Consider the following 13,783-nt stretch of genomic DNA (forward strand, 5'->3'; position numbering starts at 1 on the left):
TTGGGCCCTTAGCATTTTTAAATATAAAAATTTGTTTATGTTAAGTAAGATTTGTCAGTTCTTGAAAAGGCATTGGTTTTCGATTGCTCATGTAAAGTGGAAAGGTGTGTATTGAGAGAATTGGTCTTGTTAAGTCATTTAAAAGCACTGACGTGGATAAGGCACAATATTTTGTTTATTCAAAAAGGTGGATTTAAGCCTAATTCTCTAGATTTACAGGTGGTAACTAGTAGCTTATGCCCCACAGGATTGTTCTTTTCTTAGGCCACAGTATGGCAGAGAGTTTTGTCAGTGTGAGTTTTGATACTAAGACATAAAATTTGAAGTTTCCCATTCTGGAAAACCAGAGGTCCTCTAATGGGAAAAGATCCATGTAAGGTATCTCCTCCAGTGCATCTGGAAAGGCTGGAGAGAGAATGGTGAAATGTCAAGTCTGGCTTTGAAGATCATATCATCCTCCAGCCTTTTTAATAAAAGAAGATAGAAATAAGGTCAGGAGGCTTCCCAGTGACTTCATTAGCGTCTCTCTGTTTTTGTTTTTTTTTTTTAAAGCAAAAAGTGTGTTTGAAAGATGTTCTTTTCTATCAGTTTTTTGTTTTTGTTTTACTGTAGGAAAGGGAGGTATGAAATAAGACTGACAATAGTAAAAGCTACAGTTCTTGAAATTAGAGTAATATTATTAGTAAAAGTGTTCATGTCAACAATTGGTTCCCCCTAAGGGATGCTTTTTTAATGGTTTAACTGAAAATTGGTATATTGCCATACCAAGTCTATAACAGTTGATGTTTGGTTATGGGTCCATGAGGATTTTAAGTGATTTTGAGGAAATGTCACAGGGAAATTTGACATATATTGCAAATTTTTAAAAACCAACTTGTTGCAAAGCTTTAAACTTACATTTTAAAATTACACAGAAGTTCCAGGTACTTTACAGTTAGGCATATATTTGCTGGGATTTTGGTTTGAGAGGTTAATTTTAAAAGATTAAAAGCTATTTTTATGGATTTCTGGAATAATTGGTATGTAGAACGAGATCTGTTAAAGGTTTTTCTTTCTCTGTTTCTTCTGAGTTCCTTCACATTCTTTTCTTAACTTTACATTTGTAATTAGCCTTGTATTTTTGTTATATACTTTTGTTGGTTTGAAAATTGCTCACTGAAATTCATCTTCTCTGCTTTTTGTAATTCAAAGTTCATCTTTTTTTGTAGGTGACTTGCTTGTTGGGAGTCTTTCTTCCATTTGAGAACTCTTAGAGAATACCACGTGTCCATAAGTGAGCTCAGCTAGCTAGTCATTGAGAAATTTTATATGGATGAGACTACCAAGTAAAGAAACTGATTCCACAAGCCATTCAGAAAAATCTCTCTTTATTACATCTCCCATATTTCACTTTTCACACATAGGAGTACACTTGAAGTGCAGATTGAATTTGTTTACCTCTGGTAAGAGGCAACAGGTAGCTTTCCTTTTCTAGCTACCAGAAGCCAATTTTTTCTGATGGGTTGGTAAATAACCATTTGCTTGCCTCTCTGTTCCTGTTGTGCATTGCCCCCGTATCTCCTCAAGAAATGATGACTGGTTTCCCAAACCACGCCCACACCTTGCAAAGCACAGGCATATCTATGAATGAAGATGTATTTTCTCTCCTCACACCTCTCTGTTTACAGTATATGTAAATACATTCCCCAGAACTTTAGTATGATGATATGGCATGAAGCAAAGATATCTGTTGACAAATGGAAACTCTGGGATGTATTCTTGAGGGTATGACCTCAAAGATGTAATTATTTATCCTCTTATTAGAAAAGTTGATAATTTTAAGAATCTTATTTCCCAGGATGAATGTTTGAATCACAGATACTACCGTATCTGTTCTTATTGCAACAGTTAATCCAGTGCAGGGGTTTTGATATATGTGCAGTCCTACATTAAATGTGATTAATTCCCTCCCTCTCCCAGTCTTTTAAAATCTGCATTGTGTAATCAAATGTGCATTTCTTATTTTTCTTATAGTTTTTCATTGGTTTTTAATTTAACATGCTAGTTTTCAAGATGTAATCTTACACATTTGACTGTTTTGTCACTGGACCAACACACCTGGTGAAGGAATAAATCCATTAAGTAGAAATAGGTTTGTTTTTTTTTTTTTTTTAATGGAAAGGCATTGTAAAAGAGAGGGCATTTTAAAGTTGTATGCTTGAAATTAAATGACATAGTTTTTCTAGGTGTATGTTTAAATTACTGAGATGACTATTTTTGAGGAAACCATACTAACAGAATCATAATTTTAATATGGTGATTTGGGGTTGCCTTCTTAAGTTAAAATCTGCATACAATTTTAGTTGCAGTTATTCAGATGCAAGATAAAACAGAGAGATCTTGAGTAATTATGACTTTAACTTTGTGAATAGGTTGACAAATTTCAGATCCTAAAAATTAATAAATTTTTTTTTAAGAAGATACCAGCAAACATAGTCTAGTTCTTTGAGAAAAGGAAGGAAAATGGAAGATTAACAAAAATGATTGAGTTCTTTGATATATTGAAAACTTTATCTTGTTATTTTGGTTCCATTACCTAAAGCAAGGCTTCATTTTATGACCATTTATTTTAAAGAAGACCTTGTACTAATACATTATAATAATATACTTTGAAGAGGGCTGATGATTGTATAGAGAGAGAAAATGTTTTAAAGTTCTCAGTAACATTGTTTATTGACTGTATTATTAATTACTATAAAGTTTATATATTATTCTAGCCTTTCTCATTGTAAAGGCTTATATGTCAGTTGTTGATTTTTCAAACTGATTTTGTGTAAACTGGAGGATATAATAATGGTTGAAAATATAGTTCATAAAAAAATAGCCACTTTTACAGTGGAAGTTGGAAAATTTGTTTAAATTACCTGTATACTTAACAGACTCCTTTTCCGTAGATGGGGAGAGGTACAAAATATTACTGGCACTTTTGGAAAGGGAGCATAGCACAGATCATTTTCCACAGACAGCTGACCAATGTGAACTCTGTAGGCCACATTCCAGGAACTCTTATGAATGGATGCAATTGTGAACTGTCAACTACAACCAAAAGATTGTTGAAAACCTGATTGTAAGGATCCCTTAGTGGCAAATCTCTCTATATCTTGTTAATGGTTTTATTTGTGTAGTTGGCTAATGACTACTGATTAAGTATTATAAATTGTGAATGTTAAGTGGTCTATCCTGGCATGTGCTATACATACAAATTTTGTTTATGCAGTTATATACATATTTCAAATATACACACTTTTAATGGAGTTTTTTAACTTGCTATTTAAGTGAGAGGATTATACACATGTATGTCAAGAGACTGTCAGTCTTAACCTTTATCATAAAATCTATAATTTCTTAGAGCTCTGAAAATCTCATTGCATTTAGTCTTACAAATGAAAGCTCCTTAGCTGAATCTGTATTTCTTGGGAGCTTATGTTTCTTAACCTATGTTGAATTGTGGAGATAATTTTGCCCTGCCAGCTTTACAGCTAGATACTATCTTATGTACTCTTACCAAGTGTTTTGTAATCAAAGTGTGAAATCCTGTGCATGAGTGACATTATTTAGTATAAAAACTGATAAATGATGGATCCATCAGAGTGCCACATTGATTACTAAAATATACTTTAGTTATAAACAAGGCTTTAAGTAAAGGAAATTATCATAGATTTCTGGAAAGACTGATGGTCCAAAAGTACCTGAAATTCCCAAAACTAAGAGTTGTATCAGTACAGGTATGACTTTTTTTAAAAAATAGGAACATATATTTGTTTAAAATTTTATATGAACTAAATTCTATAGGCTAAACATTGGATAACCTTTAGAAAACATAAGGGCTTGTATGGTGTGTGGGTAAGACACACTCTAAGTAACTAGTAACACTATTTTTTCCTTGTGGGGGAAGTAGAGTATCTTGAACTAAATTGCTTCTATGGGAAGTCTTTTTTTTTTTTTTTAAACAGTACTGGTAGTGTGGTATAAATGTTTACTTCCTGAGAATAAGTGTAATACTAATCTTTGAGAATTCTGATAGCACTAATTTGGAAATCGTAAAACATGATACTCGGTTTATTGATCTGGTACTTGGTCATTTGGAATAGAGTTTAGTCTTTCTGTGCACCAGATGAGATTGGAAGCAGTCCTGCTCTCTAGTGTCCTAGTAACAAAGAGCACCCCCAACAATCAGATGGTAAAGAAATCAAAATGAGTCTCTTTACTGTGGAATGGTTGATAGGGGAATATGAAAAGGTCTTGACTTTTCTTTCCTAATAGCAGAAGTTGGGGCAGTGGGACGTAGCGAGTGATGATGGCACATAAGCAAGACAGGAAAATACGGTGAAATGACATGAAGGAACAGGACTTGTTACTAGTGAGGAAAAGTCATCCAGTTCCTTTTTTTTTCATAATTGTTTTAGACCAGTATGTATTTCCTTTTCTAAACAGATACTGTTTATTTCTTAATTGCATTGCAATTTAAATAGTGTGAGGACGAAAGGGTTTATAAAAACAGATCTGTCTGGATAAATGTAGCCTGAATGATGATGTTTCCTAAGTAATTTCTTATTAATGGGAAGAGCAGGTTTTTAAGAAGAAATCTTATTAGTTGACAGTATTTAAGGGGTATGTATAGCAGAATTTCTGAATTGAAATAAATCCTTTAGGTTAGTTTTTTCTTTATACTAAGCCAAGTGGACTTGTGATTTGAAGCTGTTGATTTAGATGGTATAAAACAAATTACTACATCCACAAAGAATGTGCATACCTGAGTCATTGGTATAATTTGGGTCTTTCCCACAGCATTTCTTGAACATACCAAATTACTCAATATTTGTTACATTCTTAATCTGGTATTGCTTAGGGCAAAAACTCCTCCATAAAGATTTAGGAACAGTAACTAATTCATATCATTCCTATACATCATTATGCAACTTTCATAATATATTTTAATATATACACTTCAAATTTGGCTGGTGTTAAAGATAACTACTTTTATCTTTAAAAAATGTTTATAATTTCTGCTTTTAAACCAGGTGAATTAAATTTCATCTGTACTTCTCTGAATTGCTTCTCAAATTTAAAGCCCTAAATTAGATTTAAGTATTTAGTTTTATTTCTTTGTACCCAACCTTATATTTGTTAAAAAGAATGAACTGTCCTTAAGTGGTACATTTATATGTGATGGTTATATGAAAATTCTGCAGATGACTGAGTTAATAATTTTAATAGCGTGTTCACCTAGGACATAGACTGTTAGTAAGTGCCTTGTTAATAAGAGTAAGCAAGACAAATAAGTGAAGTGTGAATGTTAAATTACTTAAAGCCTCTTTTCCCATAAGCTTTCACTAAAATTTGATGAAAGAATATTAATATATAGAAGAGAAACTGTGATTAATATGTCAGTTATTATAAATAATGCTGGTGTATTTTTAATGTTTTAGGGTATCTCTCTTCTTTATTACACAAGTAAACTGTTTAATCTGTAAATGAAGGATACCCAAAGCAAAGTTTAAAACCAACTAGTTTCTAAAGTAGAATTAGAATTAATACAAAACTAAGTAGTTTTGTAAGTTAAACCAAAACCCATCCTTGCTTGGCTTGTATTCGGTCTATCTTGCCTTTGAAAACAAAGCAAAAACAAAAAAGGAGAGGAAGGCTCTTGGCCAAGTAAAATCAGTAGTGTGTTTACTTATGTATTAGTATGTCCTGTGAATGGCCATTACAGAGAGTGGAGTTAGACATGCCTGGGCTGAAAAGTCAACTGTGCTACATACCCAAGACATTTTGACCTGAATCTGGTTATTTAGCTTTCTAAGCCTCTTGTTTCCCTATATGAAAATTGAGGATAATACCTGTGTTGAAGAGTTGGAGAAGATTAAATGAGGTATACAAATAACTTGTAAAAACTCCATATATAATACAGTATGTATGGCTGGCAAACATCATAGAAATCTTAGTATTTCATTGTCCAAACTGCCCTCCCAGATCACCTCTTGACATGCTATATAAGTCATACCAAGAGTCTTCCGTTTTCATCTGAAAGTATAATTCCATGGTATGGATGTTAATAAGAGAAAGGGAGACATAGTTTTAAGCCAGAAAAGTCATGATGTTATAAGATGTATAACAGTTATGTTCTGGTCCTGGCTTTTCTGCCACTTAGCTAGTTTCTTTGGTTAAGTCTTTTGACTTCTCTCAGTTTCCCTCATTGGTAAACTTGGTCAGATTTTAAGGTTTCCTTATGTGACTCTGTATATTTAGACATATATACATATATTTAGATACATATATATACACACACACACACATACTTAGATAGATAGATATCTGCCAACTTAAACCTTCCTGTCACCAGACTATCATGAAGCTTACAGATATTCATCAAGTAAGTTGGATGCCAGAAAACATTTAAAGTGACAATATGTCAGTCATTAAACTTTGTTTTCTCTGAATAGTTAGTACTGGGATTTAGAAATAAGACTATCCTGCCCTCTCAAGATCTCAGGCTATATGAAAAAATTATATAATGTACGCTTTCATATACAGTTAAGGCTGTGATGGAGTAAATTTAAGGTACTAATGGGAACAGTTTAGGACCTAATGCCAGATTTGGTAGACCTCTGTTTAAAATAATTTATTATCAGGGCGCCTGGGTGGCTCGGTCGGTTAAGCGTCCGACTTCGTCTCAGGTAATGATCCCGTGGTTCCTGGGTTCAGGCCCCACTTCGGGCTCTATGCTGACAGCCCAGAGCCTGGAACAGGTTCTGGATTTTGTGTCTCCCTCTCTTGCTGCCCCTCCTGCCCTCATGCTCTGTCTCTCTCTTTTCCAAAAATAAATAACAATAACATTTTTAAAATTTTTAAAAAATAAAATAATGTATTATCTGCATAGGTAATACCTTTATACAGTTCAAAATATACAAGAGTATAAATTGAAATCCTCTCCAACACCTCTGTCCTCCAGCTACCCACTTTCTGTCCTCAGAATCAACTCATTATTACTTGTGCATTCTTCTGAAGCTAACTCTCAAAATGAATCTTAAGAGGGTCATTTAGGTTACGTCAGTGATAAACGAAGCAGATGATTTTCCACATGGAGAGATTGCAGTCAGTTTGTGTAGCAATGGAAGAGTGAGATGTCACATTTGAGAAATGATGTGATTAATTTGACAGGAACCAGAGTGAAGGATTTAAATGTTAGAGTAAGAAAGTGAGATTTTTTTTTTTTAATCAGAAGTTTATGGTTGCTGTTAAAGGTGTTTCTTGAAGCTTTTGTTGTTAAAATAGTATATATCTTGGAACCATTTCAGTAACCTTTTCAGTGATTATTGTACTTTTAATTAAAATCTTACGATAAAGTTGTGTATAAGGAAATCCTGGGGGAGCTCTGAGTCCCAGAAGTCAGGATTCTCATCCAATGGAACGTACAAAATTGCTTGGTATACCAGCTCTAAGTTTAAGTATTTTGTTTGCCTCAGTATTACCTTACGATGATGAAGTATTTGGTATATGTTAAGATACTCTCCCAAAACTGGATTTTTATGTGGCATGATTTGGAAACTTAATCCTATTTTATGTTTTTTAAAAAAATTTTTAAGTGTTTTTATTTTTGAGAGAGAGAGAGAGAGCGCGCAAGTGAGCGCGAGCACGCACAAGCAGGGGAGGGCCAGAGAGAGAGGGAGACACAGAATCCAAAGCAGGCTCCAGGCTCTGAGCTGTCAGCACAGAATCTAATGCGGGGCTCGAACTCATGAACCATGAGATCATGACCTGGGCTGAAGTCAGATGCTCAACTGACTGAGCCATCCAGGCGCCCCTGTAATCCTATTTTAAACACAAACCAAGCTTAATTGTGCCAGGTCTTATGTACGCATAATGTCATTTGAACTTATCAGCAACTATGGGGAAGTGTTCCTCCTCTTTTTATGGATTAAGAAAACAGACTTTGAGGATTTGAATACGTAGTTATTTAGTGACAAAGCATAGATTCAGACTTAGGCCTTCTGACTCCAAAGCCAGTGCTCTTGGATATTTCCAGAGTTAGTTTTGTTTTATTACTTTGCTGGCTGTAAGATAGGTGGAAGGAGAAGCTACTATAGCCACCAATCTGTTGTAACCCTTTACCTAAAGAATATTTTTATTTTAAATCCTCAGATGATAATGTTAGAGGTGGCCCTTGTTCCTCTGCTTATTGTGTTTCCCTGGTTTCTATTCAGAAATCTCTGAGGGTGAGTTTTGACATAAGCAAAGAAGGTATTTGCTAAGTTTAGGGCTCATGTGCCTCATCCCTTAAGCTTCAACAATTTTGGGTAGTTTTGTTTTGAGGTGTAGTATATTTCTATGTTTTCTTCTCTGTTACAGTTACCCTACAAAGATAGTATCTTAGCAAAGCAGGTAGATATATGTCATGTTTGAGTCACTTTGTGATGTACTACTCTCATGTACTTAGAAATTAATAGGACAGGCTGTATAAAGTCAGGGGGAAAGAGAGATAATTGTTCATTGGTTTTGAAAAATGTCTACAAATGCAGAAACAGCATTTTCATTTAGGTGGCTGAAATAAATTCAGAATAAACTACACCTCAGTCTCACTAAGAAGTGCTTTGTTGGCTTTATATTTAAATTAATAGTTGACATTGACGTCAAATATGTTATTAGAAAACTGGTTCAAATTTTATTTCTTAGGCAGAAGAGAATATGTAACCAAAATTGAGTAAAATTCAATATTACTTTCCAGTAAATTTTTTAATAATGTCAATTGCCTCTTGGTGCCTTCAGATTGCATAGACTGTAACCTTGAAATGATCCCCATTAACAGCATTTTCCTTGGGCTGTTAATTTCCTCAATTTTATGCCATTCCAAAACAGAAGTCTTTGATGATCAAGTCCTTCAGTATTCACAAATGGCTCTTTTGAAGTTCTGATCAACTAGGTTTAACAGACTTGACTCCTTTAATCTATGCCTGTTAATCAATGTTTTGAGACTAATTGTTGCTGTTTGCAAAAAATTCCTCTGTTTATGGAAAACACCCTGCTGATGTATTCCAGAAACCAAAAATGTTGTGATTTATAAGACTGTCTAAATGTTTATCCTTGGAATCTAGACTATTTAAATTTTTCTAGAGTACATAGGTTGTATAACTCCATATGGCTTCTTCATTTTGAATATATGTAAAAAGTGGTTCACTGCCAGCTTTTGCAACCTGAGTATTTGTCCTGACATGTTCTGAAGATTTTTAGGTCCATTTATAGTATTTTATTTAATTGGTTCCTTTTTTTGCCCCAAGATCCATGACTAACTGCAGATACCTTCTTTTTTTCACTTCTACATTCAACTTATGAGAAACATTTCATTATTAAAGTCTATGCTGTATAAATGCTGGAATCTCATAACTCAAGTCATATGACTTCATTTAATACCAATTTATTTAGCATATGAATTTGATTCAAATTAAATATATATGTATGTATTTTTCCAAGGTCAGGGGATCTGAAGTTTTTTTGAAGAATGTCATTCTTATAAATGTATTGTAAATACTCTTTAATGAATTTTAAATTCCAGACTTGGCAGAATAGCCTCTATGTTTACTCTTTGCTATCCTCTCGTATTTACTGCTTTCCTCTTTGAGTCACTCTGTTTTAAATCCAGGGTCTCCAAACAGACCCATGTGAATAGCAAACTTGTCCTCATATGGTCCTAGGTAAGCCTGGTAAAAGCCAGTTGGTTCAGTTGGCTTTTGTTTAATTTGATAGACCAATTTCCAGTTTCAGTTAAAAAAAAAAATGGCCTGACACATCTATCTTAAGAAGGTACAAGCTATTAAATAAACAGTAGTTAGCAGCCTCTTAATCCTTGATATTTGGTCTGATCAGTTTGATTCCCTTAGACCTGGTCTAGAGAAAAACAGAGAAAGGGTTAAAAGAATAGGAAAGAGTTAAAGTAAGTAGGGCAGGCAAAGAGAAGTACATATACTGAAAATGCCAATTAATCAAACTGTTGCTTTGGTGACACTCTGGCATCTAGTGCCTGTCTGCCTTTCTTAGTTTTAGATCATCTAGGAGGTATCCTAGTGGTTAAAATAAAAAAATGGCCTTTAAAAACTATATTTAAAAAAATTTAATAGATAACACAATGAGTCTTAATCAGAGTATTGAAATCCCGGGATTCTGTTGAGTATTTGTTTGCTTGTTGATCATTGATGTTTCATCGCTCTTCTGGTAGAATTTGGAAATAGTTTTCTTATTGTACTACTAATAAAGACACAGACCTAGAGAGGTTAAAATATAACTCTACTATACCTTTAGCATAGTGGTTTAAGAGAAACTGTGGGACCAGATTGCTACCTACAGGCTCTGTGACATTAGGTAAGTTACTTCTGATCTGGTTTCCTTTGGTGAGGTAGAAATAATACCTACCTCTGGGACTGTTGTAAAATTCAGTTAATAAATATAAAATACTCATAATAGTGTCTGGTATATAATAAGCACTTATGTTCTTGCTGTTATTCTGCAAAAGCAGGGGTCAAAGATTTTAGAAGGAATGTGACAAGTTTTTGTTAGCTCCCTAACATACAGATTGAAGTTAGGAAAACAATGGAAATATGCTGAGGTAGAGCGGGAACTATTGGAGAGCAGGTTTGTCAAAAGTTTAGTAGTCCCTTAAAAAATCCGGGGGATGTGAGATGAATCATGCAGAGGCCAGTAGCTTGCCTTGATGAGCCCATCAGTTAAGAGTCTGTGGTTATAGCCCTAGGGAATGTGTCTCCAGGGACTAGTAGAAGTGGATGGTGATTAAGGTGTATAAGCTCTTAACCCCTTAAAGGGGCACTGTACTAATGCAAAAAATTAGGAAGCTGTTGTATAGTTGCTGCACCATTTTTTGCCCTAACCCAGAGAAACCACACATAAATAAATGCATTCATGTCGAGAAAACATATCAAGTCGAACCCAGAAAAGGACTCATTGTTTGTCATCAAACCCTACTAAATAGATCCTGTTAAGAATTTTTGTTTATTTGTTTTTTTAAGAATTTTTATATTATGAAAGTGTAGCTTAATTTATTTTATATGACAACTGTACTTGACAACAGCTTTGTTGAACTGCTAAGTGTTTAGACATTTATAAAGGCATCTGATACAGACTAAGGCTGATTAGGCTGTGAACTGGTCACATTCATGTATGTGTAGACATATGCATACACGCATAATTGGATGCTATTTTATCTGTATTACTTCTTTCTTTTAGAACTGTGATCCTGAATTGTTGTCAGGGTCTGCTGGATTTCATCCAGTTTTTAATTTCTTTCAAAATGTTTTTAAGCAAGCTTATATAGTGTTTCTTTTTTTTTTTTTTAAAGCTTTTACACTATATTAGAAATCTAAAATTTTCCAACTTTTTTTGAAAAGTAGTGATTTTACTGTATTTTCTCAACCTCATTTCCATTTGATTCTTGGATCTCACAGGAATCCTTCAACTGCTTTCTACCAAGCGTTCCATTTGAACACGTTTCAGGAATCAAAGAACCTCTGGGATAGGTATGAATACTTACATATGGAATGCATACATGCAAAAGTGTATGCATGAATTGCTTTGCACTGTACTGGTTTCTCATTAAAACTAAACTTTATATGCCATTTTAGGGGGGGACTCACATGGTATCTAGCATGGGACAAAGCAGCAAAATAAACCAAAAGGACAATCTATATTTTAAATAGAATATAAGCATACTTTTCTTTTGACTACATTTTTAAGTATATTTACTTTTTTGAAGGACTTACATATTCTACTGAATTTTATTATAAGAAATATCCACTTATTATATTTTAATGTAAATATTCTAAACTACAGTTAATTTTACTTTGTCCTATTTTATATTTCTCTGTAAACACCTTAGTGACTCAAACTAAATGTTACTAAGAAATTGGAGAAGGGATGAGACCAAGGTATCAAAATAATAGTCATTGTTTAATTCCTGCTGAGAAACTTTAACATGAAGCTTGTTAGCTCAAATTCCCTAGACCTACATTACTGTTTTGTAAATCCCTGAAACCGCTCTTCTCATAGAAATGTTATATGAATTTTGTTTTTAACTTTTTAAAATATAGAATGAAGTCTTAAGAGTTCATTTATGGCAAAAGATAATTTGGTTTATCTTTCTGCTTAATACATAGTTTAAGTAGTATATGCTTTCTTTAGTTATTTTGCTGAATATTTATTAGCGCTCCATTTTGTGTTTAATTAATAGAATGAGCACAAATGCTGTTTTAAAAATTCACACAAAGCTTTGCTAGATTCTTTTAACTCTGCCTGGCAACGCATTTGTGTCCTCTGGCATAGTTTGGATAACACTCATGGACTTAACTCCATCTCTTTCATTAGAAAAGAGTATTGCTAAGTGCATGTACATGTCATGTTAAGACATGGTTTACATTGCCTACAAATGGTAACAGTCTTTTAATTCTTAGACTTTGATTTGCTGTGTGTGTCACTCTGAAGAAATGATCTAACAAAGTATCTTTTTGGTGATATGTTCCTAACTGAAAATGTTTTAAAATAGTTACTTATAGAACAAGAAGTTTTAAAATTTATAGTACGATGTTTATAATTTCAATTTTGAAATTGTACAGCTGCATCAATATAAAGTAAGACATAAGTGTAAATTGTGGCATAAAACAAGCATGGATGCTCAGTCATTCATATGGCTTATCCGAGTATAGCCAGGATGAGTAGTTTGGGTTGTACTTTATACTTTTCTATTAGAAAAAGGAAAAATAGCACTCTGTTTAGAAATGTATATTGAGAATAGTTGTAGTTGAATGGTCATTTTTTCAAATAGCTAGATTTTGTAAGCTACCATGATATCAATATCTGATATTTGATGAACTGTTCATCAAAACAATGTAGGAAGGTTTGAGCTTTATTTTTTATAATTTTGACCTAATATTAAAAGTTCTTTTTTGTTTCATTACAAAACAAGCACAGAAATTGCCTGCTTATCATTTGTTGTTAGGGCTAAGTTACTCCTTATCTAAAAACTTTTTTAGATACAGAATTATTTAAGGTATCAGAGATGAGGCAAGTTGCTGTATCTTAGTTTCTCATGGGTTGAAAGTATTTTCTCTTCTCCCTGAAGCCTGTTGTCCAGAGCCAAAGACATTAATAGATACTTGTCTATAGCTTGTTAATGCCAAACTTATATTCTGGATCAGCCATTCTTCACTTTAGTATTAAAAGTGACAAGTCCAACCCCATAGAAACTAACTGGTGGCTTTCTTTAAGCCTTTCAACTAACTTATTAAATTTTCAGTTGAGAACTGCAGTAGTGGCTAGCTTTATTAGTTCTAACTATATAAGTTCAGTTGGCAAATATCTACAGATTTTTTAATAGGTATATTAGCAAATAAAGTATTGTGGGACTATTCTTTTTCATTGCAAAAAAGGGGTTGAAGATTTGTGTGTGTTAAGCTTTAAAATATATTAAATATATTTACGGGGCACCTGGGTGACTCAGTCGGTTAAGTGTCCGACTTCGGCCCAGGTCATGATCTCATGGTTAATGGGTTCGGGCTCCGCGTCAGGCTCTGTGCTGACAGCCAGCTCAGAGCCTAGAGGCTGTTTCAGATTCTGTGTCTCCCTCTCTCTCTGACCCTCCCCTGCTCACACTGTCTCTCTTTCTCAGAAATAAATAAAACATAAAAAAATAAAATATATTAAATATATTCTAACCATGTTTGTGTTAATATCATCAAATTACCTT

At 33.7% G+C, this 13,783-nt stretch overlaps 1 protein-coding gene across 1 annotated transcript in view; it reads left to right on the forward strand.

Annotated features, from left to right (window-relative positions):
* TSC22D2 (TSC22 domain family member 2) overlaps window positions 1-13,783 on the forward strand; it is a 46,675-nt gene that overhangs the window by 1,485 nt on the left and 31,407 nt on the right. The window contains 1 exon segment of the mRNA XM_077765895.1: window positions 11,490-11,561. Coding sequence (XP_077622021.1) covers window positions 11,490-11,561 — 72 coding nt within the window.

The sequence above is a fragment of the Crocuta crocuta genome, unplaced genomic scaffold (assembly GCF_008692635.1).
Source record: "Crocuta crocuta isolate KB4526 unplaced genomic scaffold, BGI_CrCroc_1.0 scaffold54, whole genome shotgun sequence".
Classification (NCBI taxonomy): domain Eukaryota; kingdom Metazoa; phylum Chordata; class Mammalia; order Carnivora; family Hyaenidae; genus Crocuta; species Crocuta crocuta.